The sequence below is a fragment of the Hyaena hyaena genome, unplaced genomic scaffold (genome assembly GCF_003009895.1).
Source record: "Hyaena hyaena isolate Hyena2069 unplaced genomic scaffold, ASM300989v1 scaffold_274, whole genome shotgun sequence".
Classification (NCBI taxonomy): Eukaryota; Metazoa; Chordata; class Mammalia; order Carnivora; family Hyaenidae; genus Hyaena; species Hyaena hyaena.
The window spans coordinates 2,113,729-2,141,563 of record NW_024080907.1 but is presented as its reverse complement, the minus strand read 5'-3'; the positions used below and the strand labels follow the sequence as shown (position 1 = coordinate 2,141,563).

The 27,835-nt window shown below is 49.3% G+C and overlaps 1 protein-coding gene across 1 annotated transcript in view; it reads left to right on the top strand.

Moving 5' to 3' along the window:
• The window catches only part of EPAS1 (endothelial PAS domain protein 1), an 84,821-nt gene that overhangs the window by 33,551 nt on the left and 23,435 nt on the right, over positions 1-27,835 (top strand). The window contains exons 2-4 of the mRNA XM_039245929.1: positions 15,507-15,697; positions 24,049-24,200; positions 24,634-24,718. Coding sequence (XP_039101860.1) covers positions 15,507-15,697; positions 24,049-24,200; positions 24,634-24,718 — 428 coding nt within the window. The remainder of the gene's footprint in view (positions 1-15,506; positions 15,698-24,048; positions 24,201-24,633; positions 24,719-27,835) is intronic.

Here is a 27,835-nt window from a genome sequence, read left to right as displayed (position 1 = left end):
TATCTTACGGGTAAGTGGTATTGATCAGCTCTCCACATGTTCAGGACAGGGCGGGGGATCAGTGTGGGCTGGGTACAGTGAGCAGAAAAATCTCCATGGAAGAAGTGGTTTCGAAGGTATAGATAGGGTTTGGAATAGGAGAGTAAAGATCCCATTTCAGGCGGAAAAAAATAACTGGGTAGCAGAGGGGGGTGCTCAGTGATAGGGGGCAGTATGGAGTGTGGTCTAGCTGGAGCAGGTAGGGTGCTGCTGGCTTCTGGGAATAAAGGCAAGAAGGCAAGGTCGTGGCTAGGTGACCTCAAGGGACGTCTTGAGCTGGGGATTCATCATGAGGGCAGTAGGGAGCCAGTCTTGTTTTTAAAAGGGACGGTAACATGCTAAAATGGTCTGGGGGCCAGAGGAGTGGACTGGCGAGCTGTTCCTTCTCCAGAGGTCTGATTGGAATTGTATTCTTCTCGATCAGGAGGCAAGGGGAAACAGCTAGAAGATGGGGGCTAACATCTTTGAAAAGAAACAAAACACCATGGAGCCAGAGGAGGCGTGTGCCCTCGGTGAAGTTTGTTTTTCGTCCCATGGGTAGCGTTTATGAGTTACTGTTTAGTAAGCATGCCTTGCTGAGGTCTCTGTGGGCTGAGCCAAGGCTCTAGCCTGTGGTGGCCCACAAGTTGCTGCCATATTTAGAGCTTTTAATAAAGGGACTCATGTCCTCTGAAAGAGGGGTTCTCATACTTGCTGTCCAGTGTGGCAAAAGCACACGCTTTTGGGGACCCAGGTTGGGTTCTGCCCTGCCCACTGCCTGGCACCTCAGACACTACCAGTCAGTGGGGTAGGCAGGTGTCTGACCGTCTGACTTTATTTCCCTGTCCTTTGGTTGCTGAAAGCCCTCCTCTGTGCTTGGCGCCTTGTGGATACTCGACGGTGTTTGTGGAATGAGTGCATCTCCCCACTCTGACTTCTCCAGCCTCGTGCCCTGCTCCAGCCTGTCTCCTGACCCCCAGCCTCCCCCTGCACTTCCCCAGCAGCATCTTTGTCCTTGTTGCCCCTGCTGCCCTCCGATCGCCTCCCTGTACCCCCTCCTGCTTCACATCCTCCTCCAGCACCAGCTTTCCCCGTATGTTCAGCCTGGCACACTTTGTCCTGGTGCACTCACGTCACGACGGCTGATGGCCCGCCCAGCCCTCGAGAACTGGACTCTGTGCTTCTCTGCAAGCTCCCGGAGGCCAGGAGTGGTCATTCCAGGTTTCATTCTACTGCTCTCAGCCTGAGCACACAAAGAGGGGTTCATAAATACTTGTGGAGTGAGTGGAGAGGAAAGGCTGTTGCCGGGGAGAAAACCCCATTTCCCAAATTGCTCAATATTCTCATCTGAGAGCATGATAGTAACTTGGGGAAGACTTTGGCATTTCCCGTGGCTTTTGATGACTTCTCTACAAAGGAATGGAATGTAGCTTCCGTTATGTGCATGAACATCTCCCTTATCATCATAGTATGGCGGGCAGAACTGGAAGAAAGCAAGGACTGGCACTTGGCCATGAATCAGATCCCAGAGCCTGGACATTTAACTGTGCAACAGTCTGAAAATAGGATGAAGCCCAGGACAGAAAGGGTCATCAGAGATTTTCTTTGGGTTCCTTTCTCTCTCCTTTTCTTTTTCCTTTGTCTTTGCTTGTGTTCTTCTTTTTTTTTTTTTTTTAATTTTTAATCTTTATCTGAGAGAGAGCAAGCGCATGTGTGTGAGCATGAGTGGGGGAGGGACAGAAAGAGAAGGAGACAGAATCCGAATCAGGCTCCAGGCTCTGAGCTGTCAGCACAGAGCCCGACGTGGGGCTCAAATCCATGAACCTTGAGATCGTGACCTGAGCCAAAGTCAGACGCTTAACCGACTGAGCCACCCAGGAGCACCGCATTCTTCTTTTTTCAAATAGGGAAGAGAGAGGGGGTTATGGGATTGGGGGAGAAAGTAAGAGATTCTGTCTCCCCACCACTGCTTTCTCCTTCTGTTTTGAAATACTTTAAATACCAGACACCAGAAATTCTGGCATCAAATTGGGATTAGTAAGGCAGAGCCTAAGATATTTCACTATTAGCATATGATAAGCGTCAGTCCCAATTCAAAGACTAAATGAATGCTATTTCCTTTGAAATTAAAGTGTCTGAAATAGGGGAGAACGGAGCCTTAAAATCATATTCTGTTCAGGAAGAGAGTTCTCTCTGACAACCATCTACTCTAGTTATAGCATTTTACTTTCTTTCACCCAGAATGTCTGATGACACTGCCAGGGAAGCTTCTGCCCCCTCCTTCCTGCATATGCCCGGCACTGGCCCCGGAGGCGGCCCAGTTCTGTTTTCTCATGACACGGTGATTATTTTTGGCACTGCACATATTTTCTCTAATGTTATTACTCATCCTCTCCCCTCCATTGCCTTTTTTTGGGGAGCAGTTGTAGGGGCAACTCCGTGCACATCGGGGGTTAATTTGGCTCAGCATGGTGAGGAGGGGGAGCGGGCAAGAGGAGGAGTTCTGCTTTTGCACCCACTGGGCAGCACCCAGCCCCTCTCCCCTGCTCATGAAAGAGCTTGCTTTCACTAGGCTCTGTGCTCCCCATTCATCCTTTGTGCCGGGGAGGGCCGAGGGGATATCTAGAGGTGAGGCTGGGGGCTGCGCCTCAGGGATGGCATTTTAATGGCTTGACTTGGCGGGCGTTAGAACAGCCCCATTCAGAGTGAGTTCACTCCCTGTGCAGTTGGCTCCCTCAGCCTCTGTCCATAGATGTTCTCTTGTTCACGCTGCATGAGGAAATGGAGGTTTCCAAGTGGGAAGCAGCCTTCCCAGTGCTTTAACTCTTCACTGAAGGGAAGAGGAGCTGCTGAGCACTACACAGTATCTAAGCGGGGCCCAGCCACTACTCCTGAGAGAGGCAGGGCCCCGGGACTGGGGACGAAGGCCAAGGCGGCTGTGATCACACTTGCTTTCGGCCCTGAGAGGGAAAGGAGAAGAGTAAAGGGCACATTTGAATTGTCCTTATAATCAGTTCACAAATATTTACCCAGTATGTCTGCCCTGGGCCAAGGTCCCGTGAAGGATGCACAGAAGTAAATGTTGTGTCTGCGCCCCTTCTCCGTGCCAAAGCACAAAAGTACTTACAGTCCCGTTATAGCAACGGGGCGCTGGCTTAGGAAAGCCAGCAAGACAGGGGGGCCTTTAATGAGGGCCAGTGAGTAATGCAGGCAGAAAGCGCCTTGGAAAAGGAAGTGAGGGTGGCTGGGGAAGCATCTGCGGAGAGTAGGGCTCAGACTGGCGCTGAAGGAAGCAGTTTTAAGAAATAAAAGGGGATGAGGTGATGGAGGGGAAGGGGTACTCAAAGGCAGGTGGGGATATCCAAGTGGAGCCAAGTGAAATATCCTATAAGAAAAGATAAAAAGAGAGGGAGATTCTTCCTGGCAGAAGAAAAGATCTGACTTGTTGGATTTTAGGTGGCTTTGGATAAGGATGGCATCAAGGGTAACACTGACCCTGTCAACATTGACATCTCCATTGTGTCCCTGGCTGTGGTTAGTGGAATCAGCAGCGTCTGGAAGGTTGTTAGAAATGCAGAGGTCCCAGCCTAGACCTCCTGAGTCAGAGGCTGTAACAAGATCCTGGAGTGACTTGTGTGCACAGTCAAGTTTGAGAAATGCTGGTCTATGGGACCCCATAGGCAGCTGTCAGCACTACTAGTTCAAACCCCAGATTTCATTCAAAGAGTTGGAAACACACACACACACACACACACACACACAAACATCTTGAAGTATCTCTGTGTTATGGCTTTTCTGGATGGAAATCTTTTATTCTAATTGAGAATTGGATTTGAATTCTTACAAAAGACCTAGAATAGTGAGAGACTTTGAGGAATTCACAGAACAGAGATTATTCCAGTGCTTTTTATCCAGTGTCTCCAGTTTGTACTGCTTTGTACTATTTATGCTTTAGAGGACACCAGCAGAAGAGGTGATGGGTCCCTTCCCTGGGGAATGTGTGGTCTAGAGGGAGAGACAAGTGCTACAGAAGTGATATAAAGAGAAAATAAACACCAGGGCTGGATCATGCCATGTAAATCTCTGATGCGGGATGTTCAGAAGTCTGCAGAGGTGAGGCCTTCCTGGAGGACATGGACTAGAGGAGGCCCTGAGAGATGGATATCGTTTAGCCAGGCCAGGTGGAGGAAGGGCATGTGTATCAGATGGGATGTGGGACAGGGAAGGCCAGGCGCTGGCCTTTAGAGGCTGGGGTCACTGAGGGTCAGCTGCCCCCAGCTCCCTCCAGAGAAAGTGCATGCTTCGTGCGTGGGAATCCATTCACATCCCATTTCGGGCACTTTTCCCTTTGTTTTTTTGCTCTGTCATTTCTTCAGTTTTCTTGGCTGCACGCAGCGGTGTAGGATTGGGATGGCTGCACATGCAGAATGGCTTGAGCAAATCACCAATCATGTGGTTGGAAGCCTGTGGGACCCAAGGGAAGAAGGCTACTGATGGATAGACACTTTAGAGAGAGACCCTTGAGTGCGGGCAAATGGTCTCAAGCACAGGGAAGTGGCACCAAGGAAAACCGTGTGGGGACTAGACGTCTTGCAGTGAACACTCTGCAGTGCGTGCAGATAGTGATTCATTCTGAAACAACAGGTCAGTTAGACCTCAATAAAAATGTTTAATGACAAAAAGTAGGATGAAACACTTTACCTGTGGTGTCTGCAGACTCTGCTAGCAAAGTAAGAACTTTTTTTTTTTTTTTTTTTTTTTGAACACAGACATCTCCAAGCAGAGAAAATCTATCCCACTGGGCCTGGTTTAAAAGGGGCTGACCTAGGGCAAGAGGGTGGCCAGGATGTCCCTTTTGGTGCTTCCCAGATCGAGAATTCACCTAATTAAGTATCCTTAGAGGGAAAGCTTCCCCCCCATCCCCCCCGTACACCCAGCTCAGCTAGCCCATTTGAACCTGCAAGAGGGATCTGCTTATGACCTTTCCCAGACAGTGACAATGCAATCAAGAGTGTAAGATTTATGCTTAAATGGCAGGTATGAGGGGCACCTGGGTGGCTCAGTCACTTAAGTGTCCGACTTTGGCTCAGCTCATGATTTCAAGCTTGTGAGTTCAAGCCCCACATTGGGCTCTGTGCTGACAGCTGAGAGCCTGGAGCCTGCTTCAGATTCTGTGTCTCCTCTTCTCTCTGCCCCTCCCCAACTCACACTCTATCCCTCTTCTGAAAAATAAACATTAAAAAGATGTGTTTTTTAAATGTTTTATTTATTTTTGAGAGAGAGATAGAGACAGCATGAGCAGAGGAGGGATAGAGAGAGGGAGACACAAAATCTGAAGAAAGGCTCTAGGCTCTGAGCTAGCTGTCAGCACAGAGCCCAGTGCGGGGCTCTTACTGTGAGATTGTGACTTGAGCTGAAGTCGGATGCTTAACCAACTGAGCCACGCAGGCACCCCTAAAAATGTTTTTAAATGACAGGTTTGAGTGCTGGCTCCATCACTGGGTGACACTGGGTACGTCACTTAACATCCTTGCAATCTATTTGCTTCTGTGTAAAACGGGATGACACCAGACCTATCTTACAGGACTGTTTCAGGATTAAATCGAAGGTAGTATGATGAGAGTCCTCACAACAGCAAATATCTCACGAGAGTCCTTTCTAGTGGTAGCACCAGCGGCAGCAGCATCTCAGCTCACAGAGGTTGATGAGTCCCTTGGCTGGAGTCTGTACAGTGTAGGGGGTCGGGCAGTAGCAGCATCAGAGGCCAGAGAGAGCCATGGAGATCCAGGCGGCTGCCCCTTGCAGCTGCTTGCTTTCCTCCCCTTCCCATGGGTACAGGTGCCCCGGAGCCTCCTCTGTCCATGCATTGGCTGTGCTGAGATCAGAGTAGATGGAAAGACACTTTGCTTTTACAATGGGGAAGGAGGTCCTGCTGACCAACAAGAGTGACCATCTTCCAGAACTGGAGTCCCCAGTCCCAAGTCAGGTGGCCATCTGTCTTCAGTTGCGTTAACATGAATATAGCCAGAGAAAGAGAAAGCCTAGGGGTGCTGGTGACCAGGCAGAGAAAGTGGCCGAGACCGTGTGCGCATCCTGCTTTCCCGCCCCTGATCCTTCCCTCTGCGGCACCGGTCCTGGGGGCCCTGCCTTTACTAGCAGCAGTCGCAGCCCCGGACACGCAGATGTTGTCCAGTCCTGAGCTTGCACAGGGAAGTGTGTGCACAGCTGTAGGGAGCTGGTGGCCAGCTGGACACATGTCCTCTTTTATCCCAAAAAATAAAGTAGAAAGCAACACCTGATACACAGTCACCACAGTATTGCATATAACACCTAGAAATTAGAAACCATAACTCAGCAATAGCTTCGTGCGTTTTGATATGTATGCCCCACATGATATGACTGCCGGTTGTGAATATCTTTAAAGAATTCTTTAAAATGTGATAAAATATTAAGAAGCCATAAATCCAATGAAATCTCAGTTTTATTTATACCTTTCTGTACTTTTAAAGTTGCCTACACCAAATGTGTATTACCCTTATCTTCACCAAAGCATTTTTTAAAAAGGAAATGATTTAAGATAAGCTGGGTTATAGAACGGTAATGAATAACGAAGGTCTATTTGCACTTGTGTGACAGGTCCTGTGCTGACTGGCAGTGGGCTCTCCATTCGTGCGTCCCTGAAAACCTCAGAGCTCAGGGCTTCTGTTCCAGCTCTGCACATTGCCATTACCTTTCTGAGCTTCAGTTTGCCTTCTCTCTCAAATGGGGATAACGGTCCCTGCTCCTTCTACCCTGCAGGGTGAGATTTACAGACTAGCTTATAAAGTGCTCTATAAACCATGGTGATTGGCACAAATGTAAAGTGGTATTCCTCCTAATATGTCGAATAAGGAAAACCCCACTGAGGATTGGGCTCGGCGAAGCTAGGCGTGGCAACAGGTCACCACTGTGACTCCTATACATGCCTGGCTTTCCCAGCTGGGCTGGGGACTGCACATGTCCTCAGATTATATAAGGAGCTGGGTCATCTGGAGCCCCGCCTGGGCTATACCTATGGGGCTGCTTGGTAATTGGGTCTGCTGCTCTTCTCCCAGGCTGCCTGGGGCCCAGAAGCCCACCAGATAAGCATCTCCAGCGGGCTGTAAGCAGAACTGAGCATTAGAGGGCCATGTTGGGTGGGCCCAGACATTAGTGTCAGCTCTAAATGCAGTCCAGGCCCGCTCTCCAGGGGCACAGACCATCAGCGTGGGTCAAGGAGTCAGGGGCTCAGCCCAGTGGAGGGGAGGTGGGGAGGGTGAGGTATGAGACACTTCCCAGGATTCCTCCTTCGGGGCAGGGATGAGTGGGAGCATCTTCTCACTCTAGCCCTCACCTCTTCTTTGTATTCCCTCTTTTAGGACTTTTGATATGCAAATCTATAGTATTAGTCTTCTCTCCAGGGAGGCTTGGTCTCTTTTGGGGCAGAGCCCATGCCCCTCACCAGGGGTGTGTACAGTGAAGCTATATTAATGCGGTTTTTCCCCTTGCAGAGTCTGTCTGATATGCCCAGCTCCTCCTGAGTTTGCAAGTTTAATTTCTTCTATTTTGACTGGTTGACATTGACGCCTTTACTCCCCTCTGTAATAGATTCATATACTAATCACTACTCCCTTTGGACACACATCCAAATACACCCAGAAAATTGGTCATGAGAATACCACCCTCTTTGCACATTTTTGCCACTCCTTTAGAATTGTCTGTAGAGGCAAAGACTATTCTTTTGAGTAACTTCAATTGTGGCAAGGCCTTATCTCAGAGGGCACATTTCATTCTTTCAAACAACCGACATCCATCCACAGCCAAATCTGGTGACTAAAGGGGGCGGGCAAACAGGATGACATTGTTTGGGGTTTAAAATGAAGTATGTTCTATGAAGTGTTACCACTGCTTTTCTTTTGTGGCTCTGAAATTGATGCTAAAAGGCCTCCCGAAATACTTAGAGCAATGGTTAATTTCAGAAATAGACCTGGGTCTATGGACAGTCCTTTGAGGACATGTGACCACAGGAGTTGAAGCCTGCGGTTTAGGGAGCCCTCCAGGTGATTCTGCTGGAGGCCAAAATTGACAATCACTGCTCTGCAAACACCAGGGCCAATATCGCCCCTTAGTTTAACCAAGGATCAGATGAGATTGTCCATGAAATGCACTTTGCCTCAGGGCACAATAAATATCAGTTTCCTTTTCTTCCACAAAAACCAAAACCAAAACACAAACCTCTTTATTTTAAGCTGAGTGCTTTGCTACAGTGGTTCCCAGACCTGGGTGCACATGGGAATCATGTGGGAAGCTTTAAAATCCCCGATACCCGGACTCCACACCATTAAATCAGTCTATTAAACCAGACTCTAGGGGGTAGGGGACCCAGGCATTAGTGTTTAAGTCTCCTCTGATGACTCAGGAGAGCAGCCAAGATTGAGAATCCCTCACTTTGACTCTGCTCTGCTTTCATCCGTGCAGTTATCAACCCCTGGGTGTGGGGTCCGTCCTGATCTCTGGGACCCGAGGCTATTCTTCTTCCCTTTGGGCAGTCCTTGTACAATGGTCACACAGCTTCACGGAAGGGTCACAAGAGCCCTTCCAATGGCATTTGACCTTCATTTCCTCTGTTACAACCTCCTGCGATTTGGCATGAGCTTAGATTTTGTCACCAATGGGACACGTAGGTGGCTTAGTCGGTTGAGTGTCCGACTCTTGATTTAGGCTCAGATCATGATCCCAGGGTTGGGGGATTGAGCCCTGTATCAGGCTCCATGCACCTGCTTGAGATTCTCTCTTTCTGCCTCTCTCCCCCCCCCCTCCCCTTCCCTTGCTCTCAAAAATAAACATTTTTAAAACAAAGAATTTCACCACCAACCAGTAGACTGATTCAAGCTGGCGTAATCAGCTTCAGTCTCTCTCCCTACCTGCTGAAATCCATCGTGCTTCTAGGCCAACTGACCTTATAGGGGAACAGGCAGAGTGTTTTGGTGCCCTGGTGGCCCTCAGGCATTAGGCAAGGCGTCCTGTCATACTGCAGGTCAGAAGAGGATAGCTAATTAAGCAACCAGCCTCACTGGTGCAGCTGGGGACAGCTTGGGGGCCACACCGGGCTCTATTTATCTGGAAGTCAGCAACCAGAATCATCTTGACCAAGAGCTGATAATGGTCCTGTTATTGACTTAAGCCAAGCTTGGACCAATTACCCAGAATCTAAGGAGACACTTTGAAGAGAGCAAAGCTCTGGACACAGTTCTTTCCTGGCCAAGTTGTGGCATACACCCACTGAAGCTTTATGTCAGTTTTGTTTTGCTTCCTGAACAGCTGCCTGGTCCTTAAGTGGTCACTTCCCTCGGTTGGGACCAGATGTGAGTGTCTACCTCGGGGAGAGTAAGTATAAACTTGTAGGTATTAACATGTCAAAAAAAAGAAAAGAAAAGAAAAGAAACAAGTTCCTCCCCTGCAGCGTGAAGACACACCTATCTGCAGGCGAGTCCTCTCAAGCAGTCCCCCCTCCCCACCCCCCCGAGTGAGGCCCACAGCACTGACCCCTTCCTCCTTCTCACACCCAATGGGAACACGGATAGTGCCTCTTAATCTCCTCCTGAGGTTTCAGGTCTTTTCCCCAAATGAGTGGGTGCTCATTTAAGGACCGAGAATCTTTATGTCATAGTGTCCTTTTCAAGTTTCAACCCACCTCTTCTCCTTATAGGGTCTGTGAACATCCACTTTGTGGGAGAGTGTCTAACACAGCACAGCAAAGCTGTGCAATAGACACCAGTTTCTTCACTGCCAGTGGGAAAATCCTTGATCTTGGACCCAGAAGAACTCCGTTTGAGACCATATCTTTTATCAAGTTACTTAATCTCTCTAAATCTCTGCTTCATCTATTAAGAGGGGATAATAGTTCCTATCCCTCGGGGTTGTTGCGAGAATCAAATGAGATAGCTCATATATGAGCGGGGAGGGGGGAAGCGGTTTCTGACCCTCAAGCCATGTAAGGATGGTATTATGTGTCCTTCTAGGATCTGCTGAAGTCCTGCCTCCCTGAGTAGCATCTGTGACCTTGCTCATACCGGCTCCTTCCTTATCTTAACCACTTAGGCTGTTTACTGCCTATGCTTGCTCCTATGGTTCACAGAGGTGTTTCAAATTATTGTCTCCTTAATGAAACTGCATGTCCTTGACAACAAGGAATGTGCACCTTACCCACTCTGCAGTTTCACGAGGTCCAGCGTGAAGTTCAGTAAATGCGTCTGGGTCAGCAGGAGGACACAGTGACCCAGGGCCACATGTACGGAGTGCATTCTGGATACCAAGTATTCTTCAGGACCACCCTGTGGTTGCAGGAGGGCCACCCAGAAAGACAGGAGTGGGCACTTTGTAGAAGGAACAATTTGGAGTAAGAAATAAATTTGAGTCTTTTCTGAGGATTTGGAAATCTTAACATAAGCTGTCTCTTTATGAGGAAGCAGAGAATTCTAACATGCCACGTCTGGGATTGTCACGAAAGCAAAAAATGCTGGTCTATATTGCAGGTCATTCTAGGACCGATCGAGGGAGAGAAAACAAAGTGCAAGAATTTTAGGAAATGAAGCCTTGTTGACCTAAGAAGGTTCAGCAACGTAACACGTACTGGTCAAGATCAACTTGACCCCCAATTACTCCTCCAGCCCTGAGGCAGCATGGATTCGGTGATTAAGACCAGCTGTTATGGCCAAACTCTGTGACTGACACTCAGATTAGCCAGATGACACGATGGTTTTCATTTGTGGAGAAGGTTCTAGTACTTCCAACCCTTGTGCATTCACTTCCTTCGATCCTGACAAATAAATAAGACATGAGACCTTTCCCATTTTTCAGATGAGGCTATCAGAGCACCAACAATATATTTCCTCATCTGAATCAGATAGATAGTCTTGTGACCAGTACATTAAAACACCAGTCCTGGGGCGTCCAAGGTGGCTCAGTGAGTTAAACGTCCTACTTCGGCTCAGGTCATGATCTCACAGTTTGTAGGTTTGAGCCCTGCATTGAGCTCTGTGCTGACAGCCTGGAGCCTGCTTTGGATTCTGTGTCTCTCTCTCAAAAATAAATAAACATTTACAAACAAAAACACCAGCCCTCCTAACTTCCAGCCCCCTTTTCCATTTGCTAAGAGGCTCAACCTGTGGTCAGTTGCGTGAGGAAGTAGGCTGCAGATGCATCAATCAGGGAGGTCTTACCTTCACACTTATCGTTAATTATGCTGCTTCTTCAGTGTTGCTAATTAAATGAGAGCAGTGTTACACATTTTTGTTCTTCTAAGAGTCAGCATTAGACAGATATCCCTGGGCTGTGTCAAGGTTAACTAGATAATCTAATTAAAGTTATACTAGCCCCAGAGTGCAACTGTAAAAACAAGGTAGCTAACGTGTAGCTCATGACTTTTGAAAGAGGCTGCCTGAGATTCTCAGTCTTTGTTTTTCTAAATGTTAAGATTTTGTGGTTTCTTCATTTCTCACTAAAGCCACGACCTCCTGCCATTAAGCTGTGGGAAAGGGTATTGGCCTAGGAAGAGATAGGTTCTAGCCCTAGTTCTGCCACTGATTAGCTCAGTTGTCCTAGGTAAGTTACTTAGCATGGTGGGGCCTCAGTTTCCAGATCTGTGAAATGGGGGCAAGAGTTGTGCCTGTCTTACCCATCCCCCACGCAGGTTGTAAAGACGAAATGAGACACGGAGCGCCCGTGTGTCTTAGGACTTCTAAGTATCTGCCCGGCTGACGGCATGCTCTCCAAGGGTTTAGGCATTTACTTTGTGACCTTGGGCAAGTTGCACTTCACGTCAGAGCCCTTGTTTCCACATGTATAAACTGTGCCCACAGTTTTGTCGTTAGAATTATTATAAGGGCATATATGTAAGGTCCTTGGTGCAGTTTTGAGGCACAAAAGGAGGTGTGAATACATATTTGTGGGGTTGAGGGGACATGGTAGGACCCAAGTCCCGAATGTCATTGCCAGGCACAGCATCGGCTCCAGCCTGCCTTTGGTTTGTTTCATTTTTTTTTTTTTTTTACACCCCTGCTTCTCCCTCTCTACCTTGTCGGTTTCCTTGCACTCTTAAGAAAGGGTCAGCATCAAAGGGAAGCTATGTGCATGCAGATGTTGGCATTATTGGCCCAGCCTGTGCTGGCAATCCGTTCATCCCAGGGTTGCTTCTCTAGAAGCCTTATTGACTGATAGTGTGCTGATGATGCTTCTGTTGGGGAGTCCGGGTTGGTGCCAGAGCGTGGAATCCAGCATCTCAAAGGCCTGGCGCTCCTTACCTGCTCTCATGCCTGCCTGTCATGAGGTGTACAGATTTAGTGCCCTGTCCCCTCCCAGCCTCCTTCCCCATGCCGGGATGTCAGCAAGCCCTGAACAGCTGATTTTGCTCCATGGTCAGAGGTCAGGACTAACATGTAAGTGGGAGGGACTCCTACACAGACTACTGTTAAAGCTCTCATGCAGGAGCAGACCGGTCCTGACAGCCGGTTCTGAGAGGTGCAGATGGGAGGGGATGGAGTGAGGGCTTGGAGAATGGATGTGCGGGGAGCCAAGGAAACGAGAGTTTGGTAAAGGAAACAGAAGAGGGAGAGAGGACGGGAAATAACTATCTAACCCGTTTCACAGTTTTCCCGAAAGTTCTCCCTGTCTATCCACAGCTGTTGGACCTTCTTCCCACGGTCTGAGTATGTGATGCTAATCCACCCAGGGAGCTGGACGCTCTGGTTTTAAAAAATGAAGCATCTTGGGGGCGCTTGGGTGGCTCAGTCATTTAAACATCCGATTTCAGCTCAGGTCATGATCTTGTGGTTCGTGGGTTCAAGCCCTGCGTGGGGCTCTGTGCTGACAGCTAGCTAAGAGCCTCGAGCCTGTTTCAGATTCTGTATCTCCCTCTGTCTCTGACCCTCCCCTGCTCATGCTGTCTTTCTCTCTTTCTCAGAAATAAAAAAAAAAACATTTTTTAAAAAGCTTAAAGACTGAAGCATCTTGTAAAGCCTAACAGTGCCTCTGCCTCAAATCCGGAGGTCTCTGAGAGACATGGCAACACTCTGTGAATCCCCAAATACCGATCTTCTGTCCAGATAACAGTCTGTAGAACCAAACACAAGGGGAAGCTGTGGCCGGCTCTGTAAGATCCCAGATGGGAGGACAGAGGGAGCAAGTTGGAGCTGGTTAAATGAGGCCTTGAGAACCATTAACTACATTGGAATGTTTATTTTATTTTATTTTATTTTTTAAAATGTTTTATTTATTTCTGAGAGAGAGATAGACAGACAATGTGAGCAGGGGACGGTCAGAGAGAGAAGGAGACACAGAATCTGAAACAGGCTCCAGGCTCTGAGTTGGCAGTCAGCACAGAGCCCGATGTGGGGCTTGAACCCACAAATTGTGAGCTCATGACCTGAGCTGAAGCCGGATGCTTAACAGACTGAGCCACCCAGGTGCCCCTGGATGGTTTATTTTAAAATCACAGAATTTTGGGGGGGACACCTGGGCGGCTCAGTCAGTTGAGCATCTGACTTCAGCTCAGGGCATGATCTCACAGTTCATGAGTTCAAGCCCCACATGAGGCTCCCTGCTATCAGTGTGGAGCCTGCTTTAGATTCTTTGTATCCATCTCTCTGCCCCTGCCCTGCTTGAGCTCTCACACACAAAAAAACAAACATTAAAAAAAAAAACTTTAAAAATATATATAAATAAAAGAATTTTAAAAAACTTGTTTACTAAACAAGCAGTACAGGTTATTTATAGAAGCATAAGAAAATACAGATAAGCACTAAAAAATAATAATCCCTCCACTGACCTCACTGCTGGATAAAAGCCTGGCGCAAAGCCACTTCCACACTTAACCTGACCAAGGGCTGCAGGTGAATTATGTCACCTCTCTGGATCTGTTTCCTCATCTATAAATTAAACACAACAGTAGTACTATTTCCAAGGGCAGTTGTGAGAATTCAAGAAGCTAATATAGGAGTGCTTAAAACATATCCTGGAATATAGTAAGCACTACATATGTAACAACTGTAAGAATAATAGTTATTTTTAGGGGCGCCTGGGTGGCTCAGTCGGTTAAACATCCATTTTAAGCACAGATCATGATCTTGCAGTTTGTGAGTTTGAGCCCCACATCGGGCTCTGTGCTGACAGCTCAGAGCCTGCTTCAGATTCTGTGTCTCCCTCTCTCTCTGCCTACCCCTGCTTGTGTTCTCTCTCTGTCTCTCAAAAATAAATGTTAATTTTTCTAAAAATAAGTTATTTTATGTTTCTAGATTTTTTCCTATGTAATGTATAAGAAGTATTATGTATAATACTTACCTTTCTATGAAAATAAGTTGTACTGTACTCTTGTGTAACACTTTTACTCTCAGGATCTTTTTTTTTCAGATTTGTTATTAATATAAGCTAACATTGATTGCTTACAGTTGGGATAAACCTGTTGTAAAGGTTTTATATACATTATCACATCCAATCCTCACAATAACTTGGTAGGGTAAGTACTATTAGTACCATTTTGCAGATGAGAAGACCGAGTCTGAGCAGTCTAAATAATTTAGGTGTACTGAGCTGGCCCCCGGAGAAGCTGGAATTTCAATCCAGGTGGGCTGGCTTTTGAACCTGCTCGTATTAGGACCTAACATAGGCTTTATAAGATTTAGGATTTCTGTAGGATTTCCTGAAAGAGGCAGGTTTGGCTGTGTGTCATCCTTCCTTTCTTCCGTCCTGCAAAGAAGAGGAACGTGAGCATGTGACAGGCTGCTAGCCTATGCTGGCAGGGTGAGAGAGGAGATGTGTTTGTGCACGCTCCTTTTTAACCCTTGCCAGGCACGCGCTTTGGGACATCAGCCTGACAGATGTCTGGCTGTTTCTTCCTGGGCTTTCACGGCCTTTTCAATGTTTACTGAGGAAATTACTCTTTGATACAAAATGGGATCTAAGGTTCCGTCCCGGGCTTAGATTTTTCTAAGTGCGCTTTATCCAGAGAGAGGGCTTTCGTCTCGTTCTCCAGATCCTTTGACACAGCGCTCTGGGCCAGTGGCCACAGCTTCCTCATACTCCCCTCACCATCCCTGGGCACTCACCTCCGTCCCCAGATAACCCCGGGACCCATCCCCATCTTTGCCAGTTGATTAATTGGCAAGTCTTTGCTCCAAGGCCCTGCATGTGAAGCCCTGGTCTGGTGTAGGAGAGGAGGGAGGTGGTTAGAAGCACGTGAGCACGCACGCGTACACACACACACACACACACACACACACACACACACGAACATAGAGCCAATAGTATACAGCAGAGGTTGTGTGTGCTTGGACGACAGGTATCGGCCCACACCCGGTCAGCAGAAGAGTCTGGCCACACCATGGTTTGTGGCCCTGGGGATGTCCTGACCAGAGGCATGATGGATAGCATGACCGTTACCTTTCAGGAACTAACCCCCTTCTCTCTGAACTTAGGAGTAGCTCGGAGAGGAGGAAGGAGAAGTCCCGGGACGCGGCCCGGTGCCGGCGGAGCAAAGAGACCGAGGTCTTCTACGAGCTGGCCCACGAGCTGCCCCTGCCTCACAGCGTGAGCTCGCACCTGGACAAAGCCTCCATCATGCGGCTGGCCATCAGCTTCCTGCGCACACACAAGCTCCTGTCCTCAGGTGAGGCCTGCAGCCCCCCGGGCCGGTGTGCACAGCGGCCTCGCCGGCCTGTGCTCACACGTGGGAGGCCCAGTCGTGCGGGAGGCCCCCGGGAAGGTCTTCCTCCGCACAACCCCCACTCTGCGGGACCCCCCCACACACAGACGCCATCACTGGGGCTTCCTTCCTTACTTCGTGTTGAACTCCTCCTGTCTGGCAGTGACCTTTACAGTGAGAAGTACCATGGGGTGAAGAGCAGGGACAGGACTAAGGAGGCGCGTGGACACCCGGAAGCTGAGGACAGAAAGGGCTGGGGCGTCAGGAGCAGCTTTCACCAGACTCCTGGGTGCCTGGCCGTCTGGCCGCCAGAGCCACACTCCACTCCAGAGCATTTTCGTGCTTACCTTCCAGCTGCCTTCTCCAGAAGGGCAGCAGCTGTGCCCGCGTAGTCTTTCCCCTCTCCCCAGCCAGGATGCCGGGTCGATGCTGTGGTGTCTCTGCTCTTGGTCTGCTCGCCTCTGAGAGGGGTGCAGGCCACTTGCCGCACAGAGCATCTGTGGGACTGAGAGGAGGCCAAGTGCGTAAGGCACCTGAGCGGGCCACGCTCCTTCACCCCGCCAAGTCCTCGGCGGGTAACAGCCTTCCTGGAGCCCGCCCACCCTCACCCTGACTGGCATCACTGCGAGTCTCCAGTTCACCATACTTTTGGGCTTTTTTCCCTCCAAATTCACAGTCTTCAGAAAAACCTTTTTCTGTGAGTCCTGACCAGAAAGCAGCAGCCTGGGGAGTTAGTTTTCCAGTTTCAGATCCTGTGTGACAGTCCCATCTGGTCTGGTCTGCCAGTTTCATGAGGAAACTGGACGGCAGGTAGTGCCTCTCTCCACACGACTGAGGCGTCGCGGTGGGCAGCGTCCCAGCCAGTGAGCTCCAGGGAGGCAGGCAGGCAGGGGAAGGTTCTTTTGTGGTTGGCTTCCAGTTTTCCTGAGCCAGCCTGGGAGCCGGTAGAGTCTGCCATCCTGTTATGAAGGGGCTATTCTGGGAAAGAAACCCAGAGCAGAGGGAATCCAGCACAAGTCAGGGAGGCCAGACCAGCATGTGCTATTCTGGGCCCTGAAGCACAGGAAGGATATGGGGAAAGAAAGACCTTCAGAAAATAGGATGACACCTCGGTGGGTCCAAGGGTCGGAGTGCTAACCCTGTCCTGCAAATCTAAAGAATCTCCGCAGAGCAGACAGGAGGGGGAGAACTAAGGGCAAAGTCATGCTCTATAAATACTTCCAAAGAAACAATGCCACGGAATGGCAGGTTTGTTGCAGATGCTACTGAAAGCCAGGACAGTGGCTGGGAGGACCCCATCAGAGGGCACATGTGGACCTCTTTCTTTTAAAGAGGCTTCTCTTTCTGGACAGGTGAGGGCAGTGTCTGGGAGTGTTGGAATCATCTCTACATATACAAAGAGTCTGCAGTGGAGGATTTAATGACCAGACAGAGACGCTTGCCCCACACCCAGAAGTATCTCCTCAACTTCCCTGTTATGATGCTTGAAATTCTGCTCTTAGACATTAATTCCTTTGGGTAAATTATTGCTTCCTTCCATTGCAAGCCCCATCCCTCCACCAACAGAGACCCCAAAAGGAGTAATATATTCATTATCATTGGGACACTCTCTAACTAATTCTGGACTTGTAGAACATTACAGAACTTGTAGAATGAGGAGAAGTGAGGTACAGAAAAGGTCACTCAAAGTCACACACTTAGCACCTGGTGAATCTGCACCTGCAATGCAAGGCCTCGTGAGTCTGTGTTTGTGAGAAAGACGGACACAGGTGGGCAGAAGCATTGTGCAAACCTCGTCAGGCAAAGACCTCAATGAGGATTAGGCGTCAGGGGAGGGTTCTTCCTTGGTAGGAGAACCAAAGATGAACAGAGGCACCTGGGGGCCAGCCCTGAGCAGTGGGGTGCAGCGATGGCCCTCACACATTCCGTGACTTGTGTCTGTTCTTTCTCATGATGTGTGGCTTTGATTTCCATGCTCCCCCACGTACAGTCATCCTTCTCAGTGGTCAGAGGTTGGCTTGGTGAAAACTGGATATCAGAGGCCAGGTCCCCTGAGCACACCCACCTGCCTGTGTGCTGGAGTGGTGTGAGCCCCGTGTGCCGGCGACACCCAGGGAGATGGGACCACAGGGAGCCCGCACGCAGCCCGCTCAGGAGCTGTTGCAAGTTGTGCACACAAACTGCCTGCCCTCTGGCTGGGCTTGGCCCCAGATGGACCAGCGCCCTCAGCATGTCAGCTCTGGCCCTCTCCGTCCTGAGGAGAGGACTGACGGAAAATGATAAGAAGTGTCTACATCTGGCCATCGGGTCCTGCTGTCCTTGATGGAGCACTTCTCATAAAACACGCATTTCCCAGGGGAGGAGGAGGAGGCGGATGGCTTTTCCACATCCCCTTTCTCTGCCTTCTCTTCCAGGCTCCAGCCGCACATTCTTTAGACTGATTGTTGAAATGGTCTTCAGGAATTGCATGTGAGACAGGATTTTTTTTTTTTAATCACATTTTGCTTTTTCAAAATATGCAATACAGTGAAGAGGAGTGTGGGATTTGTGGGCACACAGACCCACACTGAAGCCTTCTTTCCAAGTTTGTGAGAATCTCTTCACTGCCTTCGAGCTTTCCTTTCTCGTCTGTACGAGTAGGGTGACAGTACTTGCTTGGCAGTGCTTTTGGAGGATTGAGCTAAGTGGACAGAAAACCCTTATCCTCTCGGCTGCCACACAGGAGGCTCTCCACAAGTTACAGCGTAGAAATAAAAGTCATTTTGAATAAGCAAACTGATTTAGACGAAGTATAGGCTTCTGGAGAAATGGCATGAACAGCAACCCAGCAGAAAGTCCTCTTATACCCACCTTACAGCAACGCCTATCAAAATGCCAAGCAGCCTGGTTTTTCCAAGTCAAAACAAACCACAGATTCATTGTTGAAGGCTTTCTAACAAAGGTGAGCTCCCGGGTTGGCTCGCTTTAAAATCGGAAATAGCCAGTTGCATAGCTCAGAGTTCAAACGGCTAAAAAAGACCAGGTTTTACTTTAGAAAAGTTTCTGCTTTACTTAGTAACATGCTTCCCTTTGATTTTCACAGTAGGCTGTTCTGTGTGGGAATGTTGGAGAGGAAAACCTCAGCACTGAGAAATTCAGCCTGGGAGTCGGGACAGCCCAATGAGATCCGTATCACAGGAAACAAACTGAAACAATAGCTTTATGATATTAGCTTCCACGCTGGGCCGAGAACAGAACACACTCTGACGGGAACATCAGTGGAAGTACTGCTTGATTGTCTTAAATCCTCTTTCAAGATGGTGCCCGCAAACCGGGACCAAATGAGGGTAGCTCCTGCGTTCAGGGGGCCTCAGACAGCAGTAAATATGCAAAATCGGCTTTTCACTGTAAAATTGAGTTTTGGCCTCCCCATACTCATACAGGGTGAAATCAAATTGATTTACGCAGTTGCTGGAGGTCATCATGTAGCAAGGTTTTAAAAGAGAAATGTTAGGTTTATTATCGATTCGTTGGCATGAATGAATCGATTCATTCATTCCTTGCCCCATTCACCTTCCACATCAAGGCTTTTTTCTGTCCTGTCTGGAGAGGAGCTGAGAAGCTGATTCATACTAGGATGTAAATGGCTGAAAGCAGCTAATATACAAACTCTTCTGGAGATACTGACCTTGTTCAGATCACTCCCTTAACTGAAACCAAAAAGTGGGGTATTCGCTGGACCCCAGCCATGTGCTATATCTTATAAAGGGTAATACAAAGACGTAAGATAGGATAATAAGTTATGTAAAGAACAAAGCAATGAATCTCAAATGGTGGATGTTCAAGGCCCTTTGGGAAGCCAGCAAGATTGGGTAAAACACAGTGCCTTCTGCCAAAGATGTGAAGATAGCCCATGCTTTCTACCTGGTGACAGCAGTGGTTGGTCTATGGACCTGGGAAAGTTGGAGGGGAGGAATTAGTTTTAAAAAGAAAGCCCTGTAATAAAACAAAATGGTGAGCGCCAAGCACATGTGAACTGGGAAGATCACATCAGTATGGTTTTAGGAATGGTCAGAGCAGTGCTGGAACTTTTCAGGGTAGGAAATAAAGAGGGAAGATGACTATGGTGGAAAAAAAAAATGCATCCTGACCAACAGTACCTTGTAACAGTCTGGTCTCAGAGACCTGGTCGACAGTGTCTGCCCTGCCACGCCGCCGCTCACCCCAGATGCCCAGCTCCTGCTGCCCATGGGGTCCCGCCCCACATGGGTGGTGCTGCCTGAAGGAAATGAGCAGCGGTGCTCCGGAAAAAGTGCTCCGAAACCTCAGCCCGCGCATATCCTGGCTGTGGGGAGTCGTCATCAAAGCCTGTTTACTGGAGCTATTTTTAGCATTAAAGAATCTTGTTGTGCTCCCCACACTGAGCGTGCCTGTCTCAGCAGAGGGCCTCTGATTCTGATGACCTGCCTCTCTCTTCTGGGGGTCAGACCCCGAAGGGGCCTGGGAAGCGAGCAACTGAGACCGTGAACCCCAGGTGACTTAAAGACCCCTTTGGGGGCTTCGTGAACATCTACTAGCTGGCTCCTCTTTATTTAGCACCAAGGATTTCTTCTGGATTGTTGTATAACCTTATGGTGGTTTATCTTTTTCTTCCCCACCCGTCTGTAGATTCCTTGAGCAAAAAGATTGCTCTTGGGGCACCTGGGTGGCTTAGTCAGTGAAGTATCTGACTTTTGAATTCGGCTCAGGATGATTTTATGGGATCGAGCCCTGTGTTGGGCCCTGGGCTGCCAGCATGGAGCCTGCTTGGGATTCTCTCTCTCTCCTCTCTCTTCCCTTCCCCAGCTCATGCATGTGCATGCATGCACACGCTTGCTCTCAATAAAATAAACTTAAAAAAAAGAATAGAAAAGATTGCTCTTCAACCTTTCAGGATCCCTGATTCTCCCTAGGACAGGGCTGAGTACATAGTGACACTTGTTAATGGATGGCCTGACTGATTTCCTGCCTGGTGCCTAGCCCAGGGCAGACACACAGTAGGAATGTGATAGTGGAGGGTGATATGCATGCGCCCCTGGCCCATAGGGTGAAGGTGTGCCTCCAGCCCTGCGTTTTTCACCCTGGGCTCCAGACTGAAGCGAGCTGGCCGGGTTCCTTCAGAGTCCCCGAGGAGGAAAAGCAGGTGCTGCAGGAGCAAATGTCCCACAAAGGCAAGAGGCCAGCTTGTCCCAGGGGCCCCTCGGGGCTGGCCTGCCGGCTTCCTGGCCCACCAGCCATTGTGATTTCAGTCCCAAGATGTTCTATTTCCATTCATGGTCCCTGAGTGCCCCTCTCCCTTCCTCCCAGAGGCCGGCTGGCCAGCTGCTACAGCCAATCCACCACCTCCTGGAAGCAAGTGTACTGGGCACGGATGGAAACCAGTTTGGCTAGGTTGGAACTGTTAAAAACAGGAAATTTTAAGCAGAACTATTTCCTCTGGGCCTAGTTAACCCAAATAGAGCTGTCTTGGGATTACACCAGATTTTGATGTCAGTGTTGCCACTGAGATCAAAGAAATTGAGGAGGAAAAAAATCTTCTCAATAGGCCAGGAATCACAGGGCTGGCCTTTGCTGTTCGGAGAAGGTAGTCACCTATCTGGTGTGATTTAATGGTGCTGGAAACCTCTCCTCACCCATCCCCAAAATAGGTCACCACCTGCCAAAACAGTTTGGTTTTCCCAGCACTAAGGGTCACTCGTAGGACCTTGAGTTGAGGCAGTGATTCTCAACCTGTGGCCGTAAGGCCAGCCGTGTCCACATTGCCTGGGAACTTGTGAGAAAAGCGGGTTCTCCGCCCCCACCCGAGCCCTATGCAATCCGTGGGGAAGGGCCTGTCCGATGCCACATTCGTGAGTGTGTGCCCTGTGCAGTCCCCCAGGGCTCCACACTGAGAGGGGCTCTGGAGATGGCTTCAGTTTTCAATGAGAGGTCCCACATTTTTGCTTTGCCCTGGGGCCCATGAATTATGTAGTAGCCCTGGGCGCCCAAATGCTTGCTTTAGTAAGCCCTGCAGGGGACTCTCTCTGGTGCACGCTCAACTGTGAAAGTGCTGAGTTCCGTCACCATCTCCTAAAGCCCCGGGTTAAATATGGCTGTTGACCGGAACCCCAACATTGGCGGTAATGACATCCATACCTAGAACTCTGGCTCATTATCATCAGTTCAGCTGACTAGTTGGTGGGCAGAAACCCTATGCAGGGATCGAGTGTGGGTATGCGTGTGGCATCAGCCGTCCCCAGATGGTCTCCCCTCCCAGGCTAGCTAGGGTGTGAAGGGGAAAGAATTTCCCTCATTGGTTCCACCATTTTCGCAAAACAGAAGGGAAGCCACGCTACTACTGTCTGCAGCCCAACTCTTAGCTCTGAAGGCTGCCAGCCTGTGCCTGGATGGGCCTGTTCTCTCAGTGCCTTGGGCACGTGTGCCTGATCCCGTGTCCTGGAGGTGGCTGGTCCCCAGGGGTGCCACCGAAGCCCCTTGGTAGAAACATCTCCTAATTTGGATTTGTTCTTCTTGAGGAATAACAGCATATAGCCCAGAGCTTAAATTTAGGGGCTCCAGGGAAAAGAGAACCAAATAAAACCAAACTAAACCAAACTTCATTTCACAGTATCCATGCGTTCCTTGCCAAGTGGGCTGTAAATCTAACTTCATTTCCCATTCCCCAGAACAGTCTCATGTTGGAAGACTCCTTTTAGTTAAGTGAGTTTTCACTTTTTCTAAGGGACAAATTACTCTCTAATCCCCTTGTAAGTTAAATGAGGTCTACTTGGCTTGATGTTTGTACTGGACGAATAAAGTTTTGTTAGTAAACGTATGTTTGGAGTTAAGTAATGAGGTAGGAGAGGCAGGGCTGAAAGAAAGCCCGTGTAGCCCGAGGACAACAGCCAAGGGGCTGGGGCCCGGAGCTTTGTGTGGGACAAGAGCTGAGTCTGCATCTCCTTGGCTGTTCTGCTGGCCACAGGGGTGCACTTGAAAGGCTAGGGCTGCTCAGAGTGGTTGGTGGTGGGGCGGGTGCTTCCCCGGGGTGCCCCTAGCCACCACTTCTGCAGCCCGCCATGAATGATGCGGTGGCCTCCTCGTGCGATCTTTGCGCCTCTGGTCTCCATGGCCTCTCTCCAAACCGTTCAGTGTGCCATTGCCGGGTAATTCTCCCAGAGCAGTGCTCTGTGATGCCACTGCTCCAGGACCCTGGGCCCCCTCAGCAGCCCAGTTACTGAGACTGGGAAATGGAGCCTTCTCTTCAGCCAGATAGGTGCTCCTCAGTCCCTGGGAGTGGCTTGCTCCAGGCCATGCCACCTCTGTGTTTTCCCAGTGTCTGCCCAACTTGTTGGGGCCCAGAAAGTTCTTTCACCTAACAGAGTGAATCCCTGTTTTCTATGAGCCACCTCAACTGCCCTTGTTTGGAAGAGTTGTCTCTGACAACCCCAAAGTGACCCCCTCTGCCCCTGAACCCTTGAGCACTTGCTGTCTATATTCCTCCTTGGTCATCCAGTTCTGCTGCTCCTGAGTTTTTACTTAAATTTGTACCTCTGTGTGCTACACAGCCCCTATGTAGGCTTTGAGCAATTTGGGGGGAAGGGGTACTATCCTAGAGGGAATGGCAGAGGGAGAAAATCATAATGATTGGTGGTGTTTTAGTCTTCTTAAATACTTGCTTAGTCCTTACTACTCAAAAGATGGAAATTATTATTTCCACGTGGCTGATGAGGAAACTGATATTCAGAGAAGTTTTTAGCCAAAGTCATAGCCTAAATGGGAGGAATAGAACCCACGTTTAATTGACTCCATAGCCTATAAATGGTTAGGAGTGTAACTGCCGAATGCAGCTATCTGAGCCAGCTAACCACAGTCTTTATAACCTCGAGCCAATGACTGATTGCGTCTCTCTCAGCCTCTTCTATAAAATGAGGCAAAGAATAGTACCTACAAGACAGGAATTGTAAAGGTCAGATAGTATGTTCGGCACAGTACCTGGTAAGACAGTCATTGCTCAATGTACATTAGTGGTCAAGGTTATGGTTTCTAGTACTGCTGTGACTGCTGTCATGTCTATGATGCCAGCTGCCACCATTACCCTTGGTGCCACAAGCATGCTGCCACTACAGCCACACTCCTGCAAAGTCCCATACTCTGTGTAGTGCTTTGGCATGTGGTGACACTTAGATGTTGGCAGTGTGAGTTTCCAGAAAAGTCCACTTAATGCTTTTGATCCATCCCTGGCTGGTGTTCGTCTGTACCAGTCACATCTGTCTTAGGACCACATTCATGTAAACCATACACCCCCCCTCTCTTTCCAGTTTGCTCTGAAAATGAGTCTGAAGCTGAGGCTAACCAACAGATGGACAACTTGTACCTGAAAGCGTTGGAGGGATTCATTGCCGTGGTGACCCAAGATGGCGACATGATCTTCCTGTCGGAAAACATCAGCAAGTTCATGGGACTCACACAGGTGATGCCCTCCTCTGGCTCTTTCAGAAAGGGAAGGTGTTTGCATTTGGGGGTAGAACTGAATGGAAGGTTCTGGTCCCATCCATCCTGACTTCTCCCAGCCTGTGCCCACCCCCACTCACTGATCTCAGGTTACAAGCCTCAGGGACACACTCTCAGCCCCTGGTGTTGGGTTTGGCATTGCTGATGGACAGGTCTGCTGACTAGATTAACAGACCAACCCTGTGAATCCACTCTCTGTCATCAGTGGCAGTCTTGTATTTATTATGTCCATGTGTCTGTGGCTTGAGATCTGGGCAGACCTAATTCAGCCTGCTGTCTGTCTGTCTGTCTGTCTCTCTCTCTCTCTCAACCTGGAAGGCAGCTCCGCTGGCTCTTGGAGACCTCTTCTTCACCATTAGGAGTAATGAAGCCCAACCTTGTTTTTGAAACAGGTGGAGCTAACAGGACACAGTATCTTTGACTTCACTCATCCCTGTGACCACGAGGAGATCCGTGAGAACCTGAGTCTCAAAAATGGTAAAGTATTCTTCACTCTGTCTTTTGTTCCTTCTTACATCACTTGGGAGGGTCTATGCCTTCCCTTTGTCTACGAATGTAGGGCTGATGGATTGTGGTCATCGTGATCCAGAAAAAAACTGGCGTCCATCAAATGCCCAGCATGAGATGGAAGGCACAGGAGGGACATGGTACTCGGAACTGTGTCTGGCCGGCCCTTCGTGGGGCCTGATGCCATGCTAGTAGGGCAGTCCTTTGGGTTAGGACACCGTCTCTAGCAGGTTTCACCACCTGCGAAGCCAGCACCTCTGCCAAATGGGGCCACACAAACCAGTACACTCGTCTGTGCCCAGATGTTCATGGAAACTATTGCTCTTACCTGTTGTGTAACAAAGCACCCAGCGCACAGCAGCTGAAATGATCATCTTATTACTTGTCATATTCTGTGGGTTCTGTGGCCAGTTCTTTTGCTCCACGTGACATCAGCTGGGCTACCATTGTCTGGGGGCTGGACTGAAGGGAATAACGAGGATGGGTCCCCCACTCGTCCGGGCCCTGGTGGCCAGTAGCTGGAGGCTGGCACTCAGCTGGGCCACCGGCAGCGCTGGACCTCCTTCAGCTGGACCTCGCCATGGGGTCTCAGAGCCTCTCCCTCTCCAGACTTTCTGACACAGCAGCTCAGGGCTCCCAAAGGGCAAAAGCAGAAGCTGCCAAAGTTTCCAAAGCCTTAGTCCTGAAACTTGCACCGTGTCACCCTGCCCCATTCTGTTGTTAGAGGGAGTTATAAGCCAGTCCCTGCTCTATGTGGGAGGTGAATACACAGGCTACGGGGTATCGGGAAGTGTGGTTCATGGGGGCCACCTTTGGAGACTAGATAAGGAGTGGATCTGGTCCCCTGGTGATGAGATGCACAACAGGGAGTTTTTGATGGAGACAAGATGGAAAGCTCTTCCGTACTGTATCCTGCCTGTGGGGGTATCCAGCAGATACCGTGGACAAAAGGACCCATGTAAGCTGAAATCACTTTGCAAGCACAATCGGAGCTACTGCTTCGTGTCTTGTAACTGGGGACCTCCAGGCACAGGCACAAATTGAGGATATTGTCGAGAGACCTGAAGCTTCGTGCAGAAATGGGGCTCCATGACTTTCTGGGAGATTCCGTCACTGTCCTGGGCAGATGGTGCCCACAGCAGCCCATCCCCTGTAACATCTCTCACCTGTCGCTGCCGTGGGGTATGTACTCGTCCAGCCTGAGTGACAGAGGCAGCGCCAAGCCTGCAAGATTGGGCTGCTGTTCCCGCACACACCGCAGGAGCGGGCGCTTCGCAGGCCCGCCTCCACCCTTCCTACAGACGGAGCCTGCAAAGTGCGAATTCTAACCCCATCCCCCTAGGGTTCTCACCCAGCCCCTCTGCTCTCCCACCTCAGGGCCTTGGTCCACCTGGCTCAGAGTACAAAGGCTGGCGAGCATTCCACAGGCTCACCAGTGTCCTATCTGCGCTGCTGAAAGATCTTGTCTGTTCTCTGAGGAAAGGGGCACCAGACTTTCTGAATCTCTTTCTAAAGCAGGTGCTGGAAACCTGCGAAATGAAAAGTCTCCTACCCTGTACCCAGAAACGTCAGCCCTTAGGTTGTCAGGCTGAGTTCAGCCACTGACCTAGTCTCAGTCTGACTGTGAGACCTGATCCAGGCCACTTCATTGCTCTGTTCCCCACAGCCTCTCCTTTCAGACTGATGGTATTGGACCAGGCAAAGTCTAGGACCTTCCACTCGCAAGTACTGTGATTCATAGCATGATTCTACTCTATTTATCTGAGTAGAACTTTAGGTCACTTGGTCCGTATGTCAAGGGCTTGGGATCAAGTCTATGAATCAGCAAATCCTCATTGAAGGTGCCGGCCTGCATGGACTCACGATCTGGAAGCAAAGGGTTAGCATGAACACCGAGAAGGAGATAAGGCCATGAGGCAGATTGTGGAAGGCTTTGAAGGCCTGGTGGAGGGCCTCGAACTTTATCCTATAGACAGAGGGGAGCTTTTGAAAGTTTTTGAGTGGGGATGGGGTAGTCTGATCGGAGCTATGTTTACGGAGATTAATTAAATGGCAAAATGGGGAGAACCTAGAGGTTAGCAAAGTTAGGAGGCCACAATAGTAAAGTATGGCACAGCCACAAATGAGTCCCTCCAGTGCACTTATCAGCAGCACCTGAACGGGTCTTAATGGTGGATCTAGGCCCCAGGACACAAGACTATCTCATGATATGTAGACCCCACCAATGAAAATTAAAATTGTAGGAAACATTAAGTTCTGGAGAGATGGTTTTATAGGTTTTAAGAGGAATGTTCTCTCTTAAAAAAAACCACACACACACACACACAACACTTTTGTTCTCTTATTTCATGGGCTACACATCTCTTAGGGATGCTTAATATAGATTCAGATATCCCAAAACTTCATTTGACACAGTCCTTTGAGGATACATCAATCAGATAAATCAATGGCCCTCTAGAGGTTTATGGAGGGCTGTGACTATTTGGAGGAAAAAAGGCTCTGGATTGTTCTGTGATGCTGGGCAGGGGGCAGGAGTGTACCTGGGAAGGTCCAAGTTGGAGATGGTGGTGGTGTAGGCAGAATGTAAGCACTGACGAGGGGGACTCGGCTGGTACTCACTGCATTCATCACTATTCTGTGGAAAGTGGGAGAAGTCCTGTGTGGGCAGCATCTGGAGACTATGGGGAAGGAGGCTGTGGTGTTGGTCCTGGTGATTTCTTTAATTCTGGCCAAGAAAGGATAAGATCCGTGTTGGGGTCATCTTCAAAGTGAACTTGCACCCCAAACCCAGGAGGCTTGGACCAGAGGTCTCTCTTGAGCCCTGACATAGGTTACTTTAGGGGGAAAGCTGGTGGCGTGGCATCCTGAATGCAACTACCTCAGGTTGGAAATAGGGCCCTGGAGGATCAAATTACTGAGGGGCAGGGGTGAAGAAAAAACAGTTGTGTCTGAGAGACATTTCTAATCTGAGAGATTTACCCCTTTGAGGGGACTGGGTCTCGCCCAGACTGTGCCTTAGAATTCCTTCTAGGGGACGTGGGCCTGACCCAGGAGAGGCGTGCCGAGATTACGGCTACTAGTCACTGC